This window comes from Cricetulus griseus, assembly GCF_003668045.3.
Source record: "Cricetulus griseus strain 17A/GY chromosome 1 unlocalized genomic scaffold, alternate assembly CriGri-PICRH-1.0 chr1_1, whole genome shotgun sequence".
NCBI lineage: Eukaryota > Metazoa > Chordata > Mammalia > Rodentia > Cricetidae > Cricetulus > Cricetulus griseus.
This window is the reverse complement of record NW_023276807.1, coordinates 78,826,208-78,850,478: the sequence shown is the minus strand read 5'-3', so window position 1 is coordinate 78,850,478 and position 24,271 is coordinate 78,826,208. Positions and strand designations below refer to the sequence as shown.

The window sequence follows — 24,271 nt, the reverse complement described above, 5'->3', positions numbered from 1 at the left end:
TCTGTGTGCATTAGCACAGCAGAAATAGCCATGCTTGCAGAAAGGGGCTTACTTGGTAGAGATCCCAAAGTCCTGTCTGTCAGGCAGTTCTGCAGAAGCAAAGCACAGAAATGGGCAAGGACACCAGGCAGTTATGGGTGCTTGTATTGAAGCTAAAACCCAGCTCTCAAGAGGTGGGCAGGTCCATGAAAGGACCCATGTGGCACAGTGCACACATAGTGCTTGCCAAGCAGATGTTTGTGCCAGAGCATTTGATCAAAGAGAACAGATTTCCCAATAGGACTTGGAACAAATGCACTTAATTGGCTTTGGACCTACCACAAACTGTTTGCTTTCATTTTAGTACTCATTGTGATGCAAAATTCAGTCAATACAGAATAGGTAAGGACAATTCTTCCAAATAATAAATTTACCTAAGGAATATATATAAATAGCAATGGAAGTCCTTAAAGGGCAGCACCACAGTTTACATTAAGGCCATCAGTTAAGTACATCAGCCATTTAAAGAGGTCTTCTAGTTGCAGAGAATTCTTCACTGCAGAACAGCACATAAACAGGTATATTGGCATTAATAAATTTCCATGACTATCAAGTCAACAATGATGGAATGAGTGAAATAATTGAAACGAGGCTTGGATTTGAGGCTAGCCAACTAATTTCAATTTAAACAATACCAGTGTGCCTCTCTGCTCACTGATCCCCTTCAGCCCATGAACAAAAACCCTCTCTAGTCATACTGCTATGAATAAATTTTCTATATAGACTTGTGATTGTATAACACAACTTTATAATTCTAAAGTATTTTAAGATGTTTGAGGGAGAAAAACTACTGTGAAATTCAGGATTTCTCATATTTGTGAAGGGTGCTGTTTTTTCACAAAAACTGAACATTTTTCTTAAGACAAGAATGGATGAGACAATAAGAATGGCTATTTAAAATGATATATTTAGTAGCCTTATTATATGGACTTATATTAATGGTTTGAAGTAATTATCAGGTCAACCCACATCTGTCTTGGACTAAGTCCCTTCTTAACCAGCAGTCTTTCCAGGACCATGCCTCTAATCTCTATGAACTTGATAATCTAATCTTAAGATGTTAATTGTCTTAAAGGATATGCAAGTTTTTATTCAGTTCTGAGAATCTATGACTCTACATCAGAAAAAAGCTTGCATTTACATATGAGTTTATAACAAAATAGATGTGATGCCTTTCATTTTGATATTAAATTCCTTAAACAATTATAACTTGATACCACACTGGGTCTGTTATTTATAAGTATTATTAATGTTATAGTGTGTAATTCTCCTTTTTGATTAGGCCAAAAAATTGTATAGATGTCAGCTACATTTATTTAAATACCATGCAATTTTCATTTATGGTTCATATCACATCTAATATGCATGTAGGGAACTGGAAGGTGAGTTTGAACAGCTTTAGCATTACATGGGTTACTAGAAATGGTACACAATCCTTTGGGATATTTTTAATGTAGTCTTGATAAAACTGTTCCAATTAGTGCTCAAGGACACATACCCTAAGTTTGGGTAGTCTTTGCTGTTAGGTTACCAGCCTTTTAAAAAGGCAATTTCTTTTGAAATAAAGTATCCAGAAATAATGTTCCATTTTCTAAGTGTAGTAAAATAATTGTTCCTTCAGGTATTATTGAAAAGTACCCATAAACATGATTTAAAGTGCAACCACAGAATCCTTGCATAGTACACTTGTGACCATAGTGGTGCAAGAAACTTTGCCTCTCCTGGATACCCTGCTGCCCATTAGATGCCAGGCTTTCATCCCACTTCCTGTGGGAAACACTCCACCACCAGGTAGAACAAAATCCATTATGCCCAGTTTTTTGCAACTGTTCTATAATCTGTCCTTTGTTGTGGGACTTGATAACTCTGCACAGCTAAATGTTATGTACTCAGATCTTTAATTATACCTTATCCCCCAAATTGTAAAAAACAGAACCTTGTCGTTTACAAATGAAGAGATCAACCTTTTGCAGTTGGGACTTAGTTAGCTAAAAACTCTTTTATATAGAGAATAAGTGTAGGTGTTTTAAAAGGAGATTTCTTCCTCTCTAACTGCCATACATAATTAGGCTAAACTCTGAACAATCAGAGATGAACCTGGCTAGAGCCACAGAGGAACCTGACATACTTAAAATTCCAATTAGCTACTACATTCTTATTTCCATTAATCCAAAGACAAATGGGCACTCTTTAATAAATTTAGGAATAAAAGATACCTTCTAATCAAGGCACAGTGAGAAGCTCTTATAATTGAAATCAAGTGTTTGAATAGTGAGACTAATTTATGCAGCAATGTCAGCATGTAGCACTGGATTGACCTTGAACATCAGCTAACCTCATTCAAGCACAAAGAGTTTCTACAAGGAAGGGTCACCAGACATTATTTGCAACCATACCCAAAGCATCTAAAAACAAGTTGCATATACATTTGTGCCATCCAGCCCAAGTCTCAATCTTTTCTGGGAACATATTTACAGGATTCTCAGTACTCTGGGATCAATTTATAGTGTTCCATATTAGGTTCTTGCCTTTATATTTGTGTTTGTGTCAGCTTGTGCTTACAAAGGCAGTTAAACCAGCAATTATGTCATGTAACCACCTTAGCTTTAAGTAAAATAGATACTCAAAATTTAAAAATCTTTATTGTTTATAACCTGAGGTCTATCATCATATTCTTGGAATACATTTTATATGATGTATTTTGTTTTAAGGTGATATGCAAATATGTTTAATTAAATATGAAAGACTGTTTTTCCCTCTTTAAATGCTAGGATTTAGTGTGGCATGAACTTTTTCTTTTACAATGGTACATTTAATAAATATATCACTTATATTGATATCATAGGTTCAGTGAAACATGATCTCTTCCCTGCACATTTTTAAGGGAAAAACAAAACAAAGACTCTCCCTGATTAAAAAATTCCCAATTTATTTAAAAGCATATAATTTGGACATTTGTTCTACACTTTAACATGAGAGGTTATGTAATTATCTCCTCACATTAACATGCAGCCCTACATATTTAAGCATTCACATACTCCAAGCTTGTGTTTGGAAGGGAATATTTCTGTTTTCCTTCAAGAGATCTATATTTATTGTTGCTCTCAGTGTCTATACTACTGATGTTATATTTAGGAAGTAGTCTCCTGTGCCAATTTGTCAATGAATAAATGAGACTTGCTGAAACTGAGAAGCTTCTGTAAATCAAAGGATACTGTCAGCAAGACAAAAGGGCATCTTACAGAATGGGAAAAGATCTTTATTAACCCCACATCTGACAGAGGAGTGATCTCCCAAATATACAAAGAACTCAAGAAACTAGACATCAGAAAACCAAATAATCCAATTAAAAAAATGGGGTACAGATTTAAGCAGAAAACTCTCCACAGCAGAATCTCAAATGGCCAAAAGACACTTAAGGAAATGCTCAACATTTTTAGTCATCAGAGAAATGCAAATCAACACAACTCTGAGATATAGTCTTATACTTGTCACAATGGCCAAGATCAAAAACTCTGATGGCAGTTTATTATGGAGAGGATGTGGAGTAAGGGGAACACTCCTCCATTGATGGTGAGAGTGTAAACTTGTACAGCCACTTTGGAAATCAGCATGGCAGTTTCTCAGAAAATTGGGAATCAATTTACCTCAAGACCCATTAATACCACTTTTGGGCATATATCCAAAGGATACACACTCACACCACAAGGACATCTGTTCAACTATGTTCACAGCAGAATTATTTGTAATAGTCAGATCCTGGAAACAACCTAGATATCCCTCAACTGAAGAATGGATAAGGAAAAAAAACAATGACATCTTGAAATTTGCTGGCAAATGGATGGAACTAGAGAACGCCATCCTGAGTGAGGTAACCCAGACCCAGAAAGACAAATATAATATATGCTCACTGATAATTAGATATTAGACGTGAAGCAAATGACAATCAGCCTACAGGCCACAACCCTAGAAAACCTAGATAACAAAGAGGACCCTAAGAGTGACATACATGGATCCCCTAGGAAGGGAAAAAAGACAAGATCTCATGAGTAAATTGGGAGTGTGGTGGGGAGGGAGGAGGGTAGAAGGGAAGAGAGGAGGAGGGAAGGGAAGTGGGGAAAATGTATAGCTCACTTTAAAAAAATTTTAAAAAGAAATATGCATGTAGCTAAAATCTCTGAGAATGCAAAATGGAGAAAATTAAAATAAACTTTCCAACCTGAAAAGAAAAAAAAGAGTTCTATGTTTATTTTTATAGATTTAGAAACATTTTATCATATTTATGATTTATTGTATGTGTATGTTGGCACATGCCACACTATGTCTGTGGTTCACAGAGCAATCAGCAGAAGTAGGTTTTCTTCTTCTACAATGTGGGAACCTAGGGATTGATCGGACTTTTGCTCCCTGGCTTAGCAGCATGTGCCTTACAAGCAATATCACCCCTCAAAGCTTACATTAAAAATAATCATCATTTTTCTCATCAGTTGTACTTTTCTAACAAGATGGCCCATGCACTGGCATTTCAGTGATTGAGATGAGGCCCAATCCCTAACCTTGTTTTACATTCCCTTTTCCTTTTGTTCTTTCAAATTTACAGTTGCATGAGATATCTCAAGCATAAGAAGCCATGCTTTTAAATGTTCTTTATAACAGGGAGAATTTCACTGTTTTCAGTCAAGGATTCTAGCACAGTCATACTATAAATTCAACATAAAAGGAAATATTTGAAAAAAAAGCAGAATAGTAAGGAAGACCAAAAAGAAAAATGCATCAGTGTTTTATTTCACAACACCAACAGTCCCTTCTGGTATGATGAATTCGAGCATAGGTGGAGTTTGAGAATAGAGATGATTCACTTCGTTAATCCCACGATTTCTAAAGAAACATTGGCCAGAGGAAGAGACAGGAAAGCATTTTCACAAGCAGTACACAACAGCCCATATCATCCAACTGAGCAAAAGTGATTTAAAAGCAACACCAAATTCGTACACCCAAAATGTCTTTCCAAAGCATATCTGCCTTCAGGTTTAAACATCTTGTCTTTGAATAAAATGTGTTTGTATGTTTTATTTAAAATATCAGTTACTCATTACCTGAGGGATAATTTCCCATAGTCACTTATGAAAATGAAAATGGCCATAGAAGGTGGAAGGAATTTAAGGGATCTGTTGCTTGGAGACTTCTTATATGATGTTTAAATGCATTATTGCCTACTTATCAGACAGGAAACTAGAAACTGTGGATTTGTTGAATTTCTCAAGAAAATCTTTTCTGAAAACCACCACATCACAAAAGCAACCTCATTTTTTTTTTTTTACCAATTTAACAGCGACAGAAACAATTTTATCAGTAAAATATCTGAGGAACAATTCAATATCCCAGGGGGGCAGAAAAGTAACTTTCCACTCACCAAGGATAGATAATGAAGTCCAAGGTACACATTGCCAATTACTGTCATTACTTTGTTGCACTAAAAGACTTCAATTTTATTAAAGAATTTTAGAAAGCACCAATTTAATTGAATTATGAACTTGTAACCAACAACTTGACTTAGCTCATAAATTAGCAAAATGTCAATTTAAATGAATCTCTTCCCTTACCCACCAGCTCATATTCATGATGCAATGTGCATACTGTAAGTGTTCTCCCTCACTTTCAATTACTTCCCATTCTTGTGGACATTCATATCCTTTAGTGCACCACTGGGTAGGATGATGGCTATCATGGAATGTCACCACAGTCTACATGATGAATGGCTATTTACAACATGATTTCTATCATTTAGAGGAGAACGTGTAATTGAGACTTTAAATTTCAAACAAAAGGCTACAACTCAAATGACACTGTCTAGCTATGTGCTTCTGGAAGTCACCCACCTGGGGCAGCATGCGATTTTCTTCTTCCAGCTGTCTGACTCTGGCCTCCAGCTGCCTAACATAGGACAAGGTTGATTCTAAAATTAAAAAGAAAGAATTCACATTATACACAAGGTCTTGTTTGCTGTACTGTTAAGGATATTTTTTGGTTGATTATTAAACTGGACCAAGTAACTACTTAGTCTGTTCTTGAGAAAAAAAGAAAATTCTTTACAGAAAATAATATTTACACAGTTTTTAGTGCTGTACAATGTTAAATGGTATTCAAGAAAATTTGTAAATGAGGAGACTGAGCTTTTTCACACCAGTTGGGCCAGAACTTCTGGAATCTCTCTTTACATTTTTTCACTTGTCCATACACCAGACATTTTTGTGATGTAATCTATAACCAAAATAAACTACAAGGTTTCATTAACTTTTTAACTAGAATGAGTGTCAAATACAAAGTTTTTTCACTTCCCCAACAAGCATTAGAAGTTTTAGGAGAAACATTTATTCTTCTCACTAACCTATAGATATTAGCTGTGCTTTAGAGAATATCTGTATAAGTGCTAAATATTTAAATCACAACCAGAATTTGACTTCAATTCTGGCTAAATCCAAGGACCATGATCAGTTTATTTGTGGTTTCTTTTTTTCCTTGTCTGGTTTATGTCTTTCCCTTGAATCTTTAAGTAAACTACGGGCAACACAACTGCAAATGATACTTGTTTTAAATTTTCAAAGATCAGATGCTGAACACTCAGTTCCATTTCTGTTCATACACAAACTCTGCATGTTATAGCTTCTTGCCACAAGAGCAGTTAGAGAAAGAGGAAAGTAGAGTTTTGCTCTGGGGAAGAGTATTATCAATGGCAACTCCTCACTAAAATGACAGTATTCACTACAAGTCTCACACAGTAGTGCATGTCTGACATTACCCAAGAACAGACACATTTTAGGTGTAGTAAAAAGCACAAGGTAGCACAGACTATCCAACCCATACCGCATATTTGCTTAACACTGGAGTAACAGAACCCAAACCAGTCTTCATGATCTGGTGTCTCCGAAACACAAAGGAAAAGCAAATGATGAAACTGAATCATATTTAACAGCAAATGCTTAGAGTTCCAGTCATCAGAGCTTTAGCTACCTATGCATTAATGCTGTGATCTGAAATTCAGCATGAAAAATTATACCTGGGAATTACTTAAATGAACTAATTTGGAGCTTCATAAGTAAGAAGTTACCATTTTATATGAGAAGTACTGGTCTTTAATTTATAAATACATCAAGCTCACCTCATTTAAACATAGCATGTCCATGTTCACAAATATTTTCAGAAAAGCTACCCTCAATAACATTAACATATTGACACACTGACCTCATGATATTTTTCATATAAGCAGCTAGAGACACAGGGGAAACTGATGACATTTGCTAGAAATGTGCTCTCATCAAAGCTTAATGGAATGTTCAAGCTATGCTTTGTGGATTTTTCAGTGGAGGAAGGAAAGTGCACTGCATAAAGTAAGGGTAAGGTTACAGAGCTTATGGGTCTGCCTCACTCGGCAATGAAGAGAGCCAGACTCACACAGTTCTGCAAACCCAGATTTATCCTCTAGAAAATCAACAATCTGCTAAGGACCTACCAAATTAACAACAGATCGCTCATTTTCAACTTAAGCTATAGAAAAATATATTATTTTCTCCATTTTCACAATATACAGCTTAGTCTTCTTCCCTTGAATTGCACTATTTCTCAGGCCGTGAAACTTAAAGTAGTGGAGACAAGCCCATGAAGATGGATTCCACTGAGACTGGAAAATGCCACTGGAAAGGGTTTGTTTTAATCTGGCAACTATCTAAGTCACTTTAATCTATTTATCCTTTGTTGTCATTTCATTCTTTTGAAATAATTTCTTTCATTCATTATATCTGATCATGGTTTCTCCTCCCAAATCTTCCCCACCTCCCAACCTATCCAACTCCATGTTCTTTCTTATTCTCTCTCTTCAGAACATAGCTCATGTTTTCTTCAACTCTTGACTTCAACATGGAAAGCATCACATATGTTTAAAAAGGTATGGGAACTAAATTATTGAGTTTGAAAACTAATTTTTATTATTATGGTTTTAATGAATTAAGATACAGCAGGTCTAAATCTTTGTTCTAAAGTACTTATTGAAAATGCAGACTTGGCTATAAAGAGATGGGAAGTTCTTTTAAACAAGCAAAACATATTTCACAAGTCATGTTACAATGAAGGCAAAGAGGCAGACATTTTGAGTTCCTCTCTTATATAAGAAGATTGTGTGACTACTTTGTGTCGATTACTGTTCTAGGAAGGAATATAAGTCATTAGATGCTCCTTAGAAGATAAGTTTCCTTTTCAATTCCAAGCTGTTGTCCTTGCCCCAGAAGTCCTGATAACTGTCTCGAGTGCTTACCTTCTCATATAATTCTCCCTAACAGTCAATAGCTATCCCACATGTGAAAAAAACGTCTCCTACAGACAAAAACAGTGACAGTATCTCATCTTGTGGAAAACTGGAGTACCCATGCTTTCAGTGCACTCCATAATAGTAAGTGGATAGGCACACTTGTCTGGATTATTCAATCATATCAACATCCTGGGTTTTTATATAATGAACTATTGAAAAAACTGTCCAATTCTCCAAAAATGACATCAAATAAAAGTCAACATGTGTCTTGTTAATCCCTTAAAATGACAAGGTTTATTTGTTTCTAAACTATAGGTCATCCAAGTTTGACTAGTAGTAATTAAACAGTATGGGATACAAAAGTTTTTAAAAAATAAAACAATAGGATAAAGTATATGAAAACCCGTGGCTTTAAAAGTCCCATCATAAGCTACATCCTGGTCTCCACTGACTGAAAATAAGCTGACAGAATGATTTGTAGGGTAAGAAAGAAACAGAGTCCATCTGTCATCAGAATTATGCTCCATGTCTATTATGACTCTTTCCCCTACTGCCTTTTCCTTTGTCCCATTTTCAGTGGTAACAACTATAAAATAAGTGGTCTCTCAGTCCTCATAAGGAACATGAAAAAACCTAAAAAATCATTTTACAAACATGAGCATTTTTCTATCAGAAAGTAATCACAAAATAGCATTACAATTCATATTGCCAATTACTTTATACCCGTGACTAAAAGCCTTAAGACAGAGGCTTTTCTGTATGCCATTTCAGTATGCCATTTTAGATTGTACAGTGAGGATCCAAAAGTTCATAAGACAAATAAGTTACGTGTGTGTGTGTGTGTGTGTGTGTGTGTGTGTGTGTGTGTGTGTGTGTGTGTGTGTAAGACAGAGAGAAAGAGAGAGAGAACATTCATGTGTGTTATAAATAAGGAAGGACCTTATATCTAACAAATGTTCAACTAATTGAAAAGAAAAATCCAAATTCATGTGGCAATAAGAAACTCAATACAAAGACAAAGGAATACAGCAATCCACGTTGATTTCATTCTAAAGTGAGAGAACCTTGAACTGAAGGATGTATCAACAGAACTATGACAGGTCCAAGCACATGTGAGGCCACGCAAGACAGGTAACCAGGAAAGTTCCTGTAATCCTATTATAACAGAAAAGGAGAGGAATCATGTCACATCACAGAAGGGGACCAGCTGGTTACAGGAGGAATGTCTATAGACACAGGTCTGAAGAAACAGCCTCAACCACACAAGAAGTGGCAATTTGCTTTTAACTTTCCTCAAGGTTCTTATTTCTCTTTTCATTTTGGAATGTTTATGGTCACTTGGTCATTTGAAAAGATAGGCAAAACAATTACAAATTGACTTAATACTCTTAACGACATGCTTGAGACACTCAGGCAGAAGCAATTTCTCTCCAAGTACCTCACTGCTCCTGAACCTTCATGTAAAAGTTCAAGGACTTGTTCACAATAAAATAAGTGTCCAAAATATATCCAAACTGAGTGTGTTGTCCTGCATCTGTAATCATATAGCTCTGCAGAGACTGCTGCAAGTTCAAGGTCACCCTGAGCTACACAGCAAGTTCCAAGCTTTGGGAGCTCTAGAAGAATTGTTCTCAAAAACAAACAAAAAACAAAACACACTCCACCAGAATCAAGCTGAAAAAAAAACCAGAAGAAACATATGTAAAAATTTTGTTAAGTTTTTAAATTTTATGCGTTTGCATGTACATATCTATGTAAATGTATTTCTGAGCATCAAGTGTGTGCAGTGCCTGTTCAGGCATCCAGAGGGACATCAGATCTCCTAGAACTGCAGTTAGAGATGGTTGTGAGCTATGATGTGAGTTCTGGGAATTGAACTTGGGTCTTCTGCAAGATAGTCAGTGCTCTTAATCACAGACCCAGCTTTCCAGCCCCAAGTTATATATTTTCTAAATGTTTCTAATAGACATAAAGCAATAGGTTTTCTAAAACACACAGCCTCCCAACTCCCAGAACAGTTTTCTAATGAGACAACTACATTATAGCACTTGTCTTTAAAAGTTATTATGTAACAATCTAAAGTCAAATACATTTTAAAAATTGTGTTTCCTATTGAAAATACCAGCGGAGTCATCATCTCAGCTTCTCATCAAGCACTTAGTCAGTCATTTACACACTTAGTTAAACACTGTTTCCCCCTTTTCATGGTTACTAAAAACATCTCTGAAGGACCTATGTTTGTAATAATCTGATGTTATCCTTTACATAATTTTAACTTTTCTGGAACATACTCAGTCATACAATGAACTGTCATGCTGACCTCTGCCAACTTGAAAGCACACTGATGAAAATGCAAAATCATCTCTACCTCCCTGGTTTCTGAAGAGAGCAGTTGTTTCTCCCCATCAGAAAAGAAACATCCCCCCACAAAACATACGTGAATCACTCTATTGTAGATAGTCTATCACTGGAGTAAAAACCAGGGTTTGCTCAACTTCTCAGTGGTTGGATCACATAAAGTACTGTCACATCTTCAAACCTTTAGGACAGAAAATAAAATCTGACTGTGGAGTTCAAGCACAGTCCAGAGCACTTGAAGGATGGAAGCAATAGGGAAGACTCTGATAGCTGTAGTTTTGTGTACTGACTGTTTCTCAGGCAGCAAGATAGAAAGAAGGGAAGGAGGGAACTGTTAAAATGCCTATTCTCTCCAAACCTCAGGTTCAAATTCTGTTGTCACTGGCATGAAAATGAGAGGTGGTTCTTTGGCCTCGAAAAGATGATGGGGCTCTGAAAAGCTTTCCCTCATGGATGGTATCGGTACCCCGGTAACAGGGAAGTTTGCCTGTGAAACCTATTAGCCAGGGATATAGCAGCAAGCAGGTCCTCAACGGATACTGGCACCTATACCTTGGTCTCTAGAACTGTGACCCAGTGAATTAGATCTACTCATTAGAAATAGGGCAGTCTTTGGTGCTCTGTTCAAGCAGCATGGACCAAACTAATAAGAGTGTCAGCAAGAGTCAATCCAGACCATAGAGCACCTCCTCAGAAAATCCTACGCTCCTGAGACTGTTCAAGTTCCATGTTAATCCCACTAGTCACAGGCTTTTACTTACTCCTAAAGAAATTACTTCAAAACTGACAAAACACATTTCTCTTTCTTTCCTGGAAAGTAAATGTCAACCTTCCATTCACAATATAGGTTAGCTACAGAAGTGATCAAAATTTTCACTATAATTTAATGTTCTTCTAATTTTTAAAACTTCTTGTAACAATTAGCCTTTCCAGACTAGCTGAATAGCTCATTCAGACAATTCTATCGGCAGATAATCTTTAGGGTAATAAAACAAATACCTCAACCTCCACAAAAAAGGAACTTCAATTCCTCAGAAATAAACAGAAAATAGAATTGGATTTGCTAGGGTCTATCACATTCAAGCTAATTGCACTCTCTAGAGTCTTGCCAGCCTGACAGAGAGCTGAGGGGGTTACTTTTTGTGGAAACTAGTTGATCTAGAGTTCATTTAACTGTTAACTCTATGTTAGCCAGAAGTCATCTCCCATTCCACTGCCTAGTCAAATGTTCCCAGGTCTACCATTAGCAAAATGAAAAGTAACTTTGAAGTAATTAGAATCACCAGACATAGAATAAACTTCTTTGTACATATGTAGAGCACACTGTCACAGGTGTTCAGAGACAACTCCATGAAATGTTGCAAATACTTTTGTGAGTGGTGCCTGGATAGTACCTTTGACTCTGCAGGTTACTATTTCTACATTTAAACTTGCCCCACTCTATATGGCCTCTTTAGTTTTCGTCTAACTTTCCAAACAATTATACACTGGATGCCTTGTGATTCCTCCACTTACTTACTCAAGTGTTCCTTTCAACATTGACCATGCCCAGGCCCTGGCAGTGCTGTTCTCAATGGGGACTAACACACTGGTACACTATGACTTGCTTTAACATTAATAGATATCTTCATCCAGTACTTAACTGCCTGATATATGTCAAATGTTTCCTAGGTAAAAGATACGACTGCAAGCAGAAACGATAAAATCTGAATGTTCATGGAATAAATATCCCAATGGGAAGACAGACAATAAAGTCTAAACACATGACTAGGCAAAGGTCTTGTGGAGCAGTTCTGGGCAGAAGGGAAGGCAGTGTGTACAGCCTGGTGTAGTCATGAAGCAGGAAGTGAAAACAGCTTGAGGCAGGGCTGTTTATCCTGTCACCTTCCCACAGCACTCAAGTTTTAAAACCTTGTATAAACCACTTAAGCTATTTTCCTTTTGACAAAAACTTAACATTATGCATGCTCCTCTCTCACATGCTCTGTTTCTTATTCATGGAAACTGTTGACTCTACCTTTGGAATATGCAAGCTTTGAGACTCCCCACAGGCTCCGCTGCTTCCGTTCTTGCCCCTCATATTTCAGACAGACATTCACTCTCAATCTATTGGGAACCCAGAGGGTTTTCTGAATGGTTCAGTCTGAACACACCCTTCTTTACTTCCTAATTGATCCACAGAAAACCCAAAGTCCTTATAGCATCTACTGGGATCTCACCTGATCTGACTAACTCTTACTTCTGTTTCTTGCCATCACTGGCTCTACCTTGGGCATGGGAAGGCCTCCTTTGTTTTCTGAGCACCATGGTTATTCTCCTGCCTCAGAGACTTTTCCTTAGTCATCTACATTTCCAAAATATCCTCTTTGCTGCACAGATGTATGGCTGACCTCCCCTTCTTCAAGTCTTTGTTCCTAATCCAACTTTCTAGTGAGAGTCCATTCTCTCCAATCAACTGTGCAGATTATACCTCCTCTATCCTGTAGTCCTAACCTAACCTGTACTACTAACCCTATAGTCTTAACCTATAGTTGTAACATAGAGTCCTTAACCTATAGTACTAACACTATATTCCTAACACTATAGCCCTAACTTAACCTGTAGCCCTATAGTTCTACCTATAGTCCTAATCTATAGTCCTAACCTAACCTATAGTCCTAATCCTATAGTACAAACCTATAGTTCTAACCTATAATTCTAACCCTATAATCCTAGCCTATAGTTCTAATCCTATAGCCCTAACCCTGTTTTATGTCTATTTGTCAAAATCCTCCTATCATATAAAGAGATTTGTTCACAGACTTATTTCATAAGGCCTGTCTCTCACACCAATATGTAAACTCTATGTGGGAGGATACTTTCTTTGGTGTTGAGTAACATAGTACAAGTTTCTAGAAAGTCTCTGGAAAAATGAGGTTCCAAAAAACAGACAAATCAGTCACGTGCATGCACCCTGGAAACAATTTACTAATTCAGGTCTATACTTTTGACAATTTAATGCAAGACAGGATGTGTATTTAAATGTACCCCAGTATCAATTCTTTTGTATTGCTTAAAATTGCTCTTTAGAAATGTCAAGCCATAATTATTAAAACACAAAATAGCACTGGGGAAAAAATAGCTACACGATGACCATAACTAATACAGGCATTTCAATAACAATGTAAATATCAATGATACAGATTAACTGAATTTATCAAGAAACAAAATCCATCTATCTGCTGCCTTGCAAGAATTACATATCAGTTTACTGTAAGGTACCACATTAGAGTAAAAGGATGGACAAAGGTACTCCAAACAATAGGAATAAGATATTAAACTTTAGCTGAAAATATGAGGCACTTTCTCAAAAGATGCCACATCCAGCCATTTGTGAATAATTTTAGTAAGAAATTTTGACATGTCTTCTCATTGGGTTGAAAACTGTGCTTGTGTATGTGTAAGAAAACATGCTGTAGTCTAAACAATTATGTCCCCCCAAATTTTCATATATTAAAATTTACCTCCATTGTGATGATTTTAAGAGATAGGAGGATGTGAGAGGTGACTGGATCATGAGGAATACAATGATAATCCTCACAAAGAAGTCTGGAGGGAACCCTGCTATTGCTGAAAAATGGGAAGGTTAGCAATCTCTGAGTGTACTGGTACATCTGGGACTGTTTATAAGTTACCCAGTCTGGGGTACTTCACTATAGAACCTATAGAAAATTAAGTAATAAATAAAAGCTAAGATGGAACAGGATGTGTGAGGAGATATAGGCAAAGAATCAATTGCAGAAAAATCCAATATGTAGACTACTTGAGCGGCTGAAATCTCAAAATACAATACAAATGCCCTACCACTGAAAAGGTGTTTCAGTCAGGAAGACTTTGGGTCACTAATGATCCCTGTAATGTCATCTGGATATTTTCTCCCTGTTGCCCCTGACCAGGGATCTACTCCAAGAGAAGAAACAAACCCAGAGTCACACACTACATGGGGCAGGGGCAAGCAGGGTTGTGGTCAGAGGTGTTTGTCAGGTTTCTTTGAAACCAGAAAAATCCATCATTTCAAATGGAAAGGACAGCAGAGTCAGGTGCTGGAAAGAAAATACCCAAAGTCATAAGCTAATGGTACTTGAGAGGTGGGGCATTTGGGGGTTGACTTGACAGAGCTCTCTGGAATGACAGGTAAACAAGGAGATGGCTTTATTGTTACAGGGAGTTTTCTCTGGCATGTGTACCCCATCTCATCACATCTTATCCATCATCCACCCAGAGAATGTGCAGTTGTCAGCACTGACCTCTCGGATTATCTACCCTTCAGAACTTCTTTCCTTTATGAAATGGCTAGTCTTGGATAATCTATTATAGCAGAAAAGGAATAAAACCCTGGGAGTTGGAACTTCATTGTTACAGCTTCTATTTCTGTCTCTTTGTGTATGAGCTGGAGGCTCTGTTTGGCAAGGTCTCATGTTATACTTCTTTTCCAGGCTTTCGATTGGTGACCACAATGCTTTTTGAATGATGGTGTTCAATGGATTATTGTTGAGTTTTCTCTGCTCTAAAATGCCCTAGGACCTTACACAAATTTTTGTGTTCCATAGACTATTTGAAGTAGTTAACTCAAAATATAGTCTGAGTTCCAGAAATAAGACAATAACAAGCAATCTACCTGAAAGCTGGCTTGCTCTGCCCTAACAAGCATTCAAATTTACTGTATACTTTTCTTAAATTTAAATTAGAGACAATATTATTTTACATATCAATCCCAGTTCCCTCTCCCTCTCATCTTCCCATAAGCCCATTGATCCCCCATCCCATCCCTCTTCTGCTCCCCATGGAGGGTGAGGCCTTCCATGGGGTATCATAAAGTCTGTCATATCATTTGGGGCAGGGCCTAGCACAACCCCCCCCACTGTGTCTAGGCTGAAAGAGTATCCCTCTATGTGGAATAGGCTCCCAAAGTCCATTTAATACTATAAATACTATTCTACTACCAGAGGCCCCATAGACTGCCAAGGACCCCTTAACTGACACCCCATTCAGGGGGTCTGGTTTGGTCCAATGCTAGTTTGCCAGGTATCAGTCTGGGGTTCATGAGCTTCCCTTTGTTCAGGTCAGCTGTTTCTGTGGGTTTCTCCAGCATGGTCTTGACCCCTTTGCTTATCACTCCTCCCTCTCTACAACTGGATCCCAGGATTTCAGCTCAGTGCTTAGCTGTCAGTCTCTGCTTCTGTTTCCATCAGCTACAGGATGAAGGCTCTAGAATGGCATATAAGGTAGTCATCAATCTCATTTAGGGGAAGGGAATTTAAGGAAATCTCTCCACTATTGCTTAGATTCTTAGTTGGAGTCATGACTCCATGACTCCAAAGTCCAGGCACTTTGGACATTTCCCTAGTGCCAGATTTCTCTTTAAACCTAAAATGGCTCCCTCTATTATGGTATCTCTTTTCTTTCTCTCCTTTATTCTTCCCCCAACTCGGTCTTTCTGCTCCCTCATGTCCTCCTCCCCCCTCTTCCTTTCCCTTCTCTTTTTCCTAACTCCCTCTCCCTCTTCCCGTGTTCCCAATTCACTCAGGAGATCTTGTCACTTTCCCCTTCTTCAGAGGACCATGTATGTCTCTCCTTGTTTCCTAGTTTCTCTGGAGGTGTGGACTGTAGGCTGGTAATCCTTTGCTCTATGTCTAATATCCACATATGAGTGAGTACATACCATGTTTGTCTTTTTGTGACTGGATTACTTCACTCAGGATGGTTTCTCCAGTGTTGTAATTGATTAGGGTGTGGTACTTATAATGTATCCTTTAAAAACATCAACCCCACAAAACAGGCAGGTAAGTAACAATCAATTGAGCTGAAGAACTGGGAATATACAGAAAATATTTCAAATTCCAAGCACCACCCTAACAGTTTTTCAGGGCTAAGATGTGCCTTACTTCCCAAGGCTCTGTTGCTGCTGTTATTGTTGTCACTCCCAGAGACAATAACCACCTTGCCAAATGTGACAAGATAAAAATGGGTGTCATTTTAATATGTGCAACAATTTTCTTTAATGTACATGGCTTCCTTGTAAATGCATCTCAACAGTATTGTCAATGAATGCACAAAGAAGGAAATCTGTAAAAAAAAAAAATTCTAAAGAAAACAACCCTATAAAATGTTATTTTCTCTGAGAATAATGAATATGCTTTATATATATTTAGATATGCTATAAACTTATGTTGTTTTTATTGCTATTATACTTTTCAGAAAAATAAAATTATCAAATTATGTAGCAAAGAGTCATTAACTTGAACTTCATCAATTGGGAATTCATAAAAATTTTGCAGAATTCAGTCTATGTAGTTCTTTATGTTCTAGCTATGAAACAATAGCAAAACAAGCTTACTTCTGCAACGTTTTACATATTTAAAGTGATCACTGTAAATCAATTTGCTTAAGTGGAAAACTACATTGAAATATATTTTTGTCTAGGTCAGTATAATTATCAAGTGCTTTTCAACTATTGTGAATGAATCTGCTTATTGAGCATGTACTATACTCTAGGCACTCTTTCATGCACTAGACACACTTCACTGACTCCATTTCCCTTCCTTTCTGCAAAGAATATTGTAGTAAGGAGAGTACACACACACACACACACACACACACACACACACACACACACACACACACTATATTATACACACTCCGTCCTTTTGTTTACACTTACATTTACATTTAGATCACCAGACAAGGTATGGGTATCCAAGTCCACATATAAATACAAACACCTCACTTAGAAGGAAATTTCAAGGAAACAAGGATAGAATTTGTAATGTTTCCAAGACGGGAATGAGCTGGAGGCATTCAAAGAACAGGGGTGGGGGTGGGAGAACTGAGTACATGAAGCTGGGCAGCCAAAAAATGTGAACAGACAACAATGGAATAGAGATGGATCTGCCTCTTGGAAAGGGAAGTAAAGCACCTTAAAGAACTTGGGTTTACACTGTTTGCAGCAGATAGCTATTGGAGAAAGGAAGAGACAGGACAGGAAGCCATGCCTTACTCGTACCTTAAAATGGTTGTCTTGGCTTTTGTAGAGGATGGAAAGAAGAGTTAAAAGAATGGTTATCAGCAGCCACTGAAAAGGATGCTGTAGGAGATGGGCTGAGAGAATAGTAAGGGCTGCATATGAGCCATATCAGTGGTGCACAAATGAAAGCCAGTGCCTCTCTAGGAAGTAATTCAACAAAGCATGTGTATAAGCAGAAGTGAGGAACTAAGGAAAAATAATGATACAAGCCATATTTTGGCATGAGTGATTAGGGGACACTAATTATAAGTGTGTGATAGCCGGAGCAGGACTGGCACCTGAAATTAGGGGGTCTATTTTGTTCTTCTTCAGCTTAGATACTGGATAACCAAGAAAAGATATTGAGTAACCCATCTGTCTAGAGTTCAAAGAAGAGAGAGGGGTTTTCTTTTTAAATGCAGAGGCCAATAGCAAATATTGGGCTGAAGAATGGGGGCAGAAATAGAACTATAGTGAGTAGAGCTACATGGTGACAGTTATTGCTGTTATTCTTGGTTGCATCTCAGAGGTTGAGGTGAATTGCCTATTACTGAAGACCCCATGTACTTCAGACAAAGGACTCAGAAGATTTGATCTGCATCAAAATTGAAAATCTCCTTCCTGCACTCTAGTTTTTATAGTACCAGAAAATACTACATAAGCTGCCAAGGAAGGAAGCAGTCAATAGTTCTACACAGCCACAATGCCTATAAACCATAATAATGACCAGCATGGTAAGATATCCCTACGGTTGCAATAGTGATACTCATGCCTTTGCAATAACCAACAGCTCTCTTTCTCTGTCTCTGTCTCTGTCTCTGTCTCTGTCTCTATCTGTCTCTCTCTCTCTCTCTCTCTCTCTCTCTCTCTCCATATATTTATGTAGTATGTATGTGTGTATACATATACATGAATGATAGACATAATTATAGATAGATATAAATAGATGATAGATATAGATTTAAGGATATATATCAATAATAATCAAAGAAAAAGGGAGTATAGATTTGAAAGGGAACAAAGAAGGGGATGAAGGAAAGAAAGGGAAGGGGAAAGTGATAACATTATAGTTTAATTTTTAAAAAGTTAATAAAAATTTAATAATTGTCATAACCTAATTAAGTATTTATTTGGTTACTGGTATTTTTTAACCTAACTTAAAATTTCAGGACTTCTTAAACTGAATTCATGTGACATGCACGCAAAGGAAAGAACTACTGGGAAGGAGAAAGGAGGTCAACAAAGGATGACAGAACGCAGATAGAGGGGGCAGAGTCAGAACAAAGTCTAATAACATACATAAGAAAGCCACAATGAAACCCACTTTGTTTCCAACTATAAAGGAAATACAAAGGAAAGAAATTTCACCTGTATGGAATGTTAAGATTTCAGGCTTCATACTACCATTAATGAATCTAAAACTTTCTGTTGAGTATAAGCAACACCAGGTAACCTAATGTATTCACTCTGTTCTCTACACCCTTTGATTACAGAATCAATTGAAAGCTTCCTGAAGCCTAGTCAGGAATACTTTTGCTGAAGACCTAGTTCATCTGGGCTTCTCTATTCTTACAAATATTCTGTTATTTTTGTCTTCACTAAACAGTTACTAGGCAACAGCAGAATAGTCTATTTCATTATATGTACAAATGAGGTCATACTGTAGCTAGTAACTTCTATTTGATTTCTCATGTCAAACACTTAAAAAAAGCAAACGGCAAAGACATGATTGACTATATTTAATCTACATGGCTAAATATGATGTAGGTGTGATCCTCATCTTGGATGAAAGATGGAACAATTAGAGATATTAAGAAAGCTACAGAAGTAGTAGACTAGAGATAATTCTGGAATGCGACCTGAGGCCTGAAACACAGAAACCCCAGTAGGGTAACCCAAAAAGCCTCCATAGAGCACTTCCCAAAGACTGTGAGAAGCACTGTATAGAATACTAGATTTAAACTTTCTTCCCTTTCCTAGCCCTGAATACCACCTGTCATTCAGTTGATACAGCTGTAAAAGGAAAATAGAAGTTTCTCAATGGTGAAGTAAGTTATTCATCCTTTTGATGATTCCTTTGGGTAAACAAAAGTCAGCCAAGTGTCTAGAACCGGTAAGTATTAGTGGGCTGATTAACATAGATGATAGTCTGTATGAAAGTTATAGAAACTTCCCCAAGCTTCATACAACCCTAGTTTTTGAAGCCCACAGGCTAAATAGGAAAGGATTGACACAGACAAGTGGGAGTCTACTGACTTGCTGTTTCAAAGGGGCTGTTTTCTTTTTTAATTAATTATTTATCCTTCTCTCACATTTTACACCCAACCTCAGTTTCCCCTCCCTCCACTCCTTCTGGTCCCTTTCCCACCTCCTGTTCCCTAGATCCCCTACTCTTCTTTTTCCCTTCAGAAAAGAGCAGTCCTCACAGGGATATCAACCAAACATGGCATAACAAGTTCCAATAAAACTGCGCAATACTCTCATGTCAAGGCTGGACAAGGCAAATGAGTAGAGGAAAAGAGTCCCACATGCAGGTAAAAGAGTCAGAGACAACGCCTGTTCCCATTGTTAGGAGTCCCAAAAAAATACCAAGCTACACAACCAAAACATATATGAAGAGGACTTAGGTTAGAACCACAGAGGTTCCCTGTCACTCCTAGATGTCCCTCAACCAAAGAATGGATTAATAAAATATGGTACATTTACACAATGGAGTGTTACTCTTAATGACACCATTATATCTGCAGGCAAATGGATGGAACTAGAAAAAAATCATCCTGAGTGAGTTAACCAAGACCCAGGAAGACAAACACAGTATGTACTCACTTACAAGTGGACATCAGCTGTTAAGTAAAGGATAATCATGCTACAATCCACAGACCCAGAGAGGCTAGGTAGCAAAGAGGGCTCAAGTGGGGGGCAGAGGTGGGGAGAGCACAACACATGGATCACCCTGGGAAAAGGAAACAGCGGCAGGTGGGGATGGGAACAGGAGGGATCATGTCATGTCAGGGGAGGATGGAGAGGGAAAATACTGGGAAAGATGACTAGAATTGGGGGCATTTCAGCAATGAGGTAGGAACCTAACGTAATGGAAACCCATAGTAATGAGAGATATGGAGCCTTAACAAGCCATCTCCTATAACTATGAAATCCCTCTAGTAGGATTCCATAGCTCAGCCACAAAACTTTCAACCCATTGTCGTGGGATATTTGTCCACTGTGAAGATGTGTTGCTGTGATTGGTATAATAAAAAGCTAAGTGGCCAATAGCTAGGCAGGAGGATAGGCAGAACATCATAACAGTGAAAGAACACTGGGAAGAAGAAGGCAGAGTCACCAGCCAGATGAGGAAGAACCAGGATGGGCAGTAGAGAGTGAAAGTACCTGAGCCATATGGGTTAAATTAAGTTATAAGAACTAGAGCTAGTTAGGAACAAGCCTAAGCTATGGCTGAGCTTTCATAATCAATAATAAGTCTCCATTTTTTGGTGTGTGTGTGGGGGGGAGAGAGAGATACAGACAGAGAGACAGAGAGACAGAGAGAGATACAGAGACAGAGAGACAGAGAGAGAGAGAGGGAGACAGAGTTGGAAGCCCAAGAAAAATCTGCCTGCAATATACAATGTATCCTTCCTGCAAGATGTGCTATCCCAAAACTGGCAGAATTAAATTCATTAAAAAAAAGACAGTGTGGATCCTTCCACGTATTGTAAGACAAATTCCTATTTCTGGAGTTCTTACCTTCTACACTGATGCCAACAAATCAGGTAAGGCAGGTAAATCAGGAGAGGTGAGTAAAGTAGTTCAAAGTCCATATACATCTGTACAGAAGGCAGAATTATACACAATTCTGATGGTACTTATGTATTTTACAGAGCCTCTTAATATAGTTACTGATTCTCAATATGCAGAGACAGTCATCTTACACATTGAGACTGCAGAATTCATTCCTGACAATACAGAATTAAAATTAACTTCATTGTTTATACAATTACAGGAAACAATCAGAAACAGAATTAATCATATATATATATATATATATATATATATATATCATATCCCATATAGGTCTGTCAGGCCCATTAGCACAAGGTAATGATGAGATTGGTCATTTATTAATAGGAAGCATGCTAGAAGCCTCAAAATTTCATAAGAAACATCATGTAAATAGCAGAAGTTTAAAAAAAGACTTCTCTATCACTTGGCAACAAGCCAAGAAGATAGTGAGTAACTGTCCTAACTCTTCCTTTTATAATCAAGCTCCATTGCCAGCAAGCTGTAATCCTAAGGGCATTTGTAGAAATGAGGTTTGGCAGATGGATGTATTTCATTTTACAGAATTTGGAAATTTGAAATATGTGCATCATATTTTCAGGGTTTCAATGGGCTGCTGCTCTTAGCTCTAAAAAGGACAATTCTATTATTACACACCTATTAGAGGTGATGGCAGTTATGGGTATACCTGCACAAATAAAAACTGACAATGCTCCAGCATATGTCTCCAATAAATTGGAACAGTTTTTCAAATATTATAACATAAAGCATGTAATCGGTATACCACGCAATCCTACAGGACAAGCAATGGTAGAGAGATCTATTAGAACACTAAAAGAAATGCTCCACAAACAGGCTGGGGGAACAAAACTCCCCAAACATAGATTATATATGTGTTATTAACACTAAACTTTTTAATGCTAATGAGAAAGGACAAACAGCTGCAGAAAGACACTGGACTACAGAAAAAACTGCTGAACTGAATTAGCCGGTATACTTCACAGATGTACTGACCTCTGTATGGAAACCAGGACATGTGTTACATTGGGGCAGGGGTTTCGCCTTTGTTTCCACAGGAGAAGGAAAAACTTGGATACCATTAAAGTTAATCAAGATTCGAGTCAGAAAAAGAAAAACTTCTCAGTGAGGAAGAATGACAGGTAACATACCAAGGTATATCTCATAAACTGTATAAAAACATCCCAAAGGAAACAGACGTGTTTTGCTTTTATCTTCACAAGAAAACTCATCTCCAGAGGTCAAAGGACACTGCATGGGTAGATACTTAAGAAGAGAAGGTAGCTATAACCATCAAACAAAAGGAATGTGCCATATGGTTAATTTTACAGCTGTCTCTCAGAGAACTCTATCTCTCTTTATTTCTTAGTCCCTAGTCAATTAAACCAATGCTGGCTTTAGAGTTGGATTTGGCATTCCTCCTTTAAATCAAAGCACATTGTTAAAATAAACTTCAGAATTTCTATATTATATCAAGAAGCCAATTGATACAGAATAGGGGAAAGATTAGGGACTGTCATTTGTCTTTTCTTGGCTTTTTCTCTCAAGGTGTACACCCTTGCTTAATTCTTATTTTCCCATGGTTGCCTTTCTCGGTATTCATGCATATACAAACAAACATTTCTCTGCTAACATTTATATTTGAGTCCCACACAGCCAATGAATACCTGCCTGACAGCAATCCCTGGATGCTGCAGAAAGAAAATGGGCCACACCTTCTCGAGTACACTGGATCCAACTTGTTTCATTTGAACTGACACTCCAGCCAGAACTTTGAGTACTGACTTCAGTCAACACAAGAACTTCAATCAAGATAAGGACTTCAACCTGGACCTTCAATCAAGCATCTCCCACCATACATGGACTGGATATAACCCATTCAGGACTTTCATTACACTAACATTTCTTCCCACATGAGGCTGTTGGCATCATCCCAGTGCAGCAGGAAGTAGCATGGAGAATACTATGCCCCTTTTGCCCTACTGTTGACACCTAGTTATGTCTAGTTTCCTATTGTTTAAGGTTGGGTTTGGAAGGAGGTGTTCAGGATTGGACATCTCTTTCAGATGACTTGAAGGTTTAGTTGGAATAATTATAGTTAGGATGTGACATTAGTAGATTATTATAACTTCTTGTAATTCACCCTTATGATTGGTAATGATAGATAATTTACACTGCTAAGTTTTAATCCTCTTTTAGACTAAAAGGGGAATTGAAGGGAAAATGTTAGCCACGCCCTCTTCGGGGATGGCACAGGTGACACAGACTGCACACACTGAGGTGTGGTCAGAGTGATATAGCAAGACCTTAAATATGAGGGTCACCTGCATGTGATTCTCTTTCCCTGACCAGCCTAGTGGTACAAGACTATTCTGTCGAGTGAGTACCTTTTCTCATAAACTTCTGCTCATCAAACTTGCTCTGACTCCTTAGCTATCCTCATATATTGTGTCTCACTTTATAAAGGCGGTGCAGAACTTGTGGAAGTGGCCAACCAATGACTGGTCCAACATGAGTCTCACTTCAAGGGAGGCAGACCATGCCAGACACTGGCCAGAGGTTGGATAGCCCAGAGATCTAGTGTAGAAACCAGAAGCTGCTTTCTTAACTGTCTTTTAGCAATCAAGAAAAGCAGAGAACTAGTGATTCCACTTAAAGTCATGACTACTGATTCTGTTTATATTGATCCTAAGAAATAACAAAGAAAATCTGGTGTGCATCAGCAAAGAAAGTAG

At 37.7% G+C, this 24,271-nt stretch overlaps 1 protein-coding gene across 5 annotated transcripts in view; it reads right to left on the bottom strand.

Moving 5' to 3' along the window:
* Positions 1-24,271, bottom strand: part of LOC113832379 (coiled-coil domain-containing protein 85A) — a 208,663-nt gene that overhangs the window by 33,142 nt on the left and 151,250 nt on the right. For all 5 annotated transcript variants that reach the window (XM_027387986.2, XM_027387987.2, XM_027387988.2 and 2 more), the window contains exon 3: positions 5,919-5,995. In XM_027387986.2, coding sequence (XP_027243787.1) covers positions 5,919-5,995 — 77 coding nt within the window. The remainder of the gene's footprint in view (positions 1-5,918; positions 5,996-24,271) is intronic.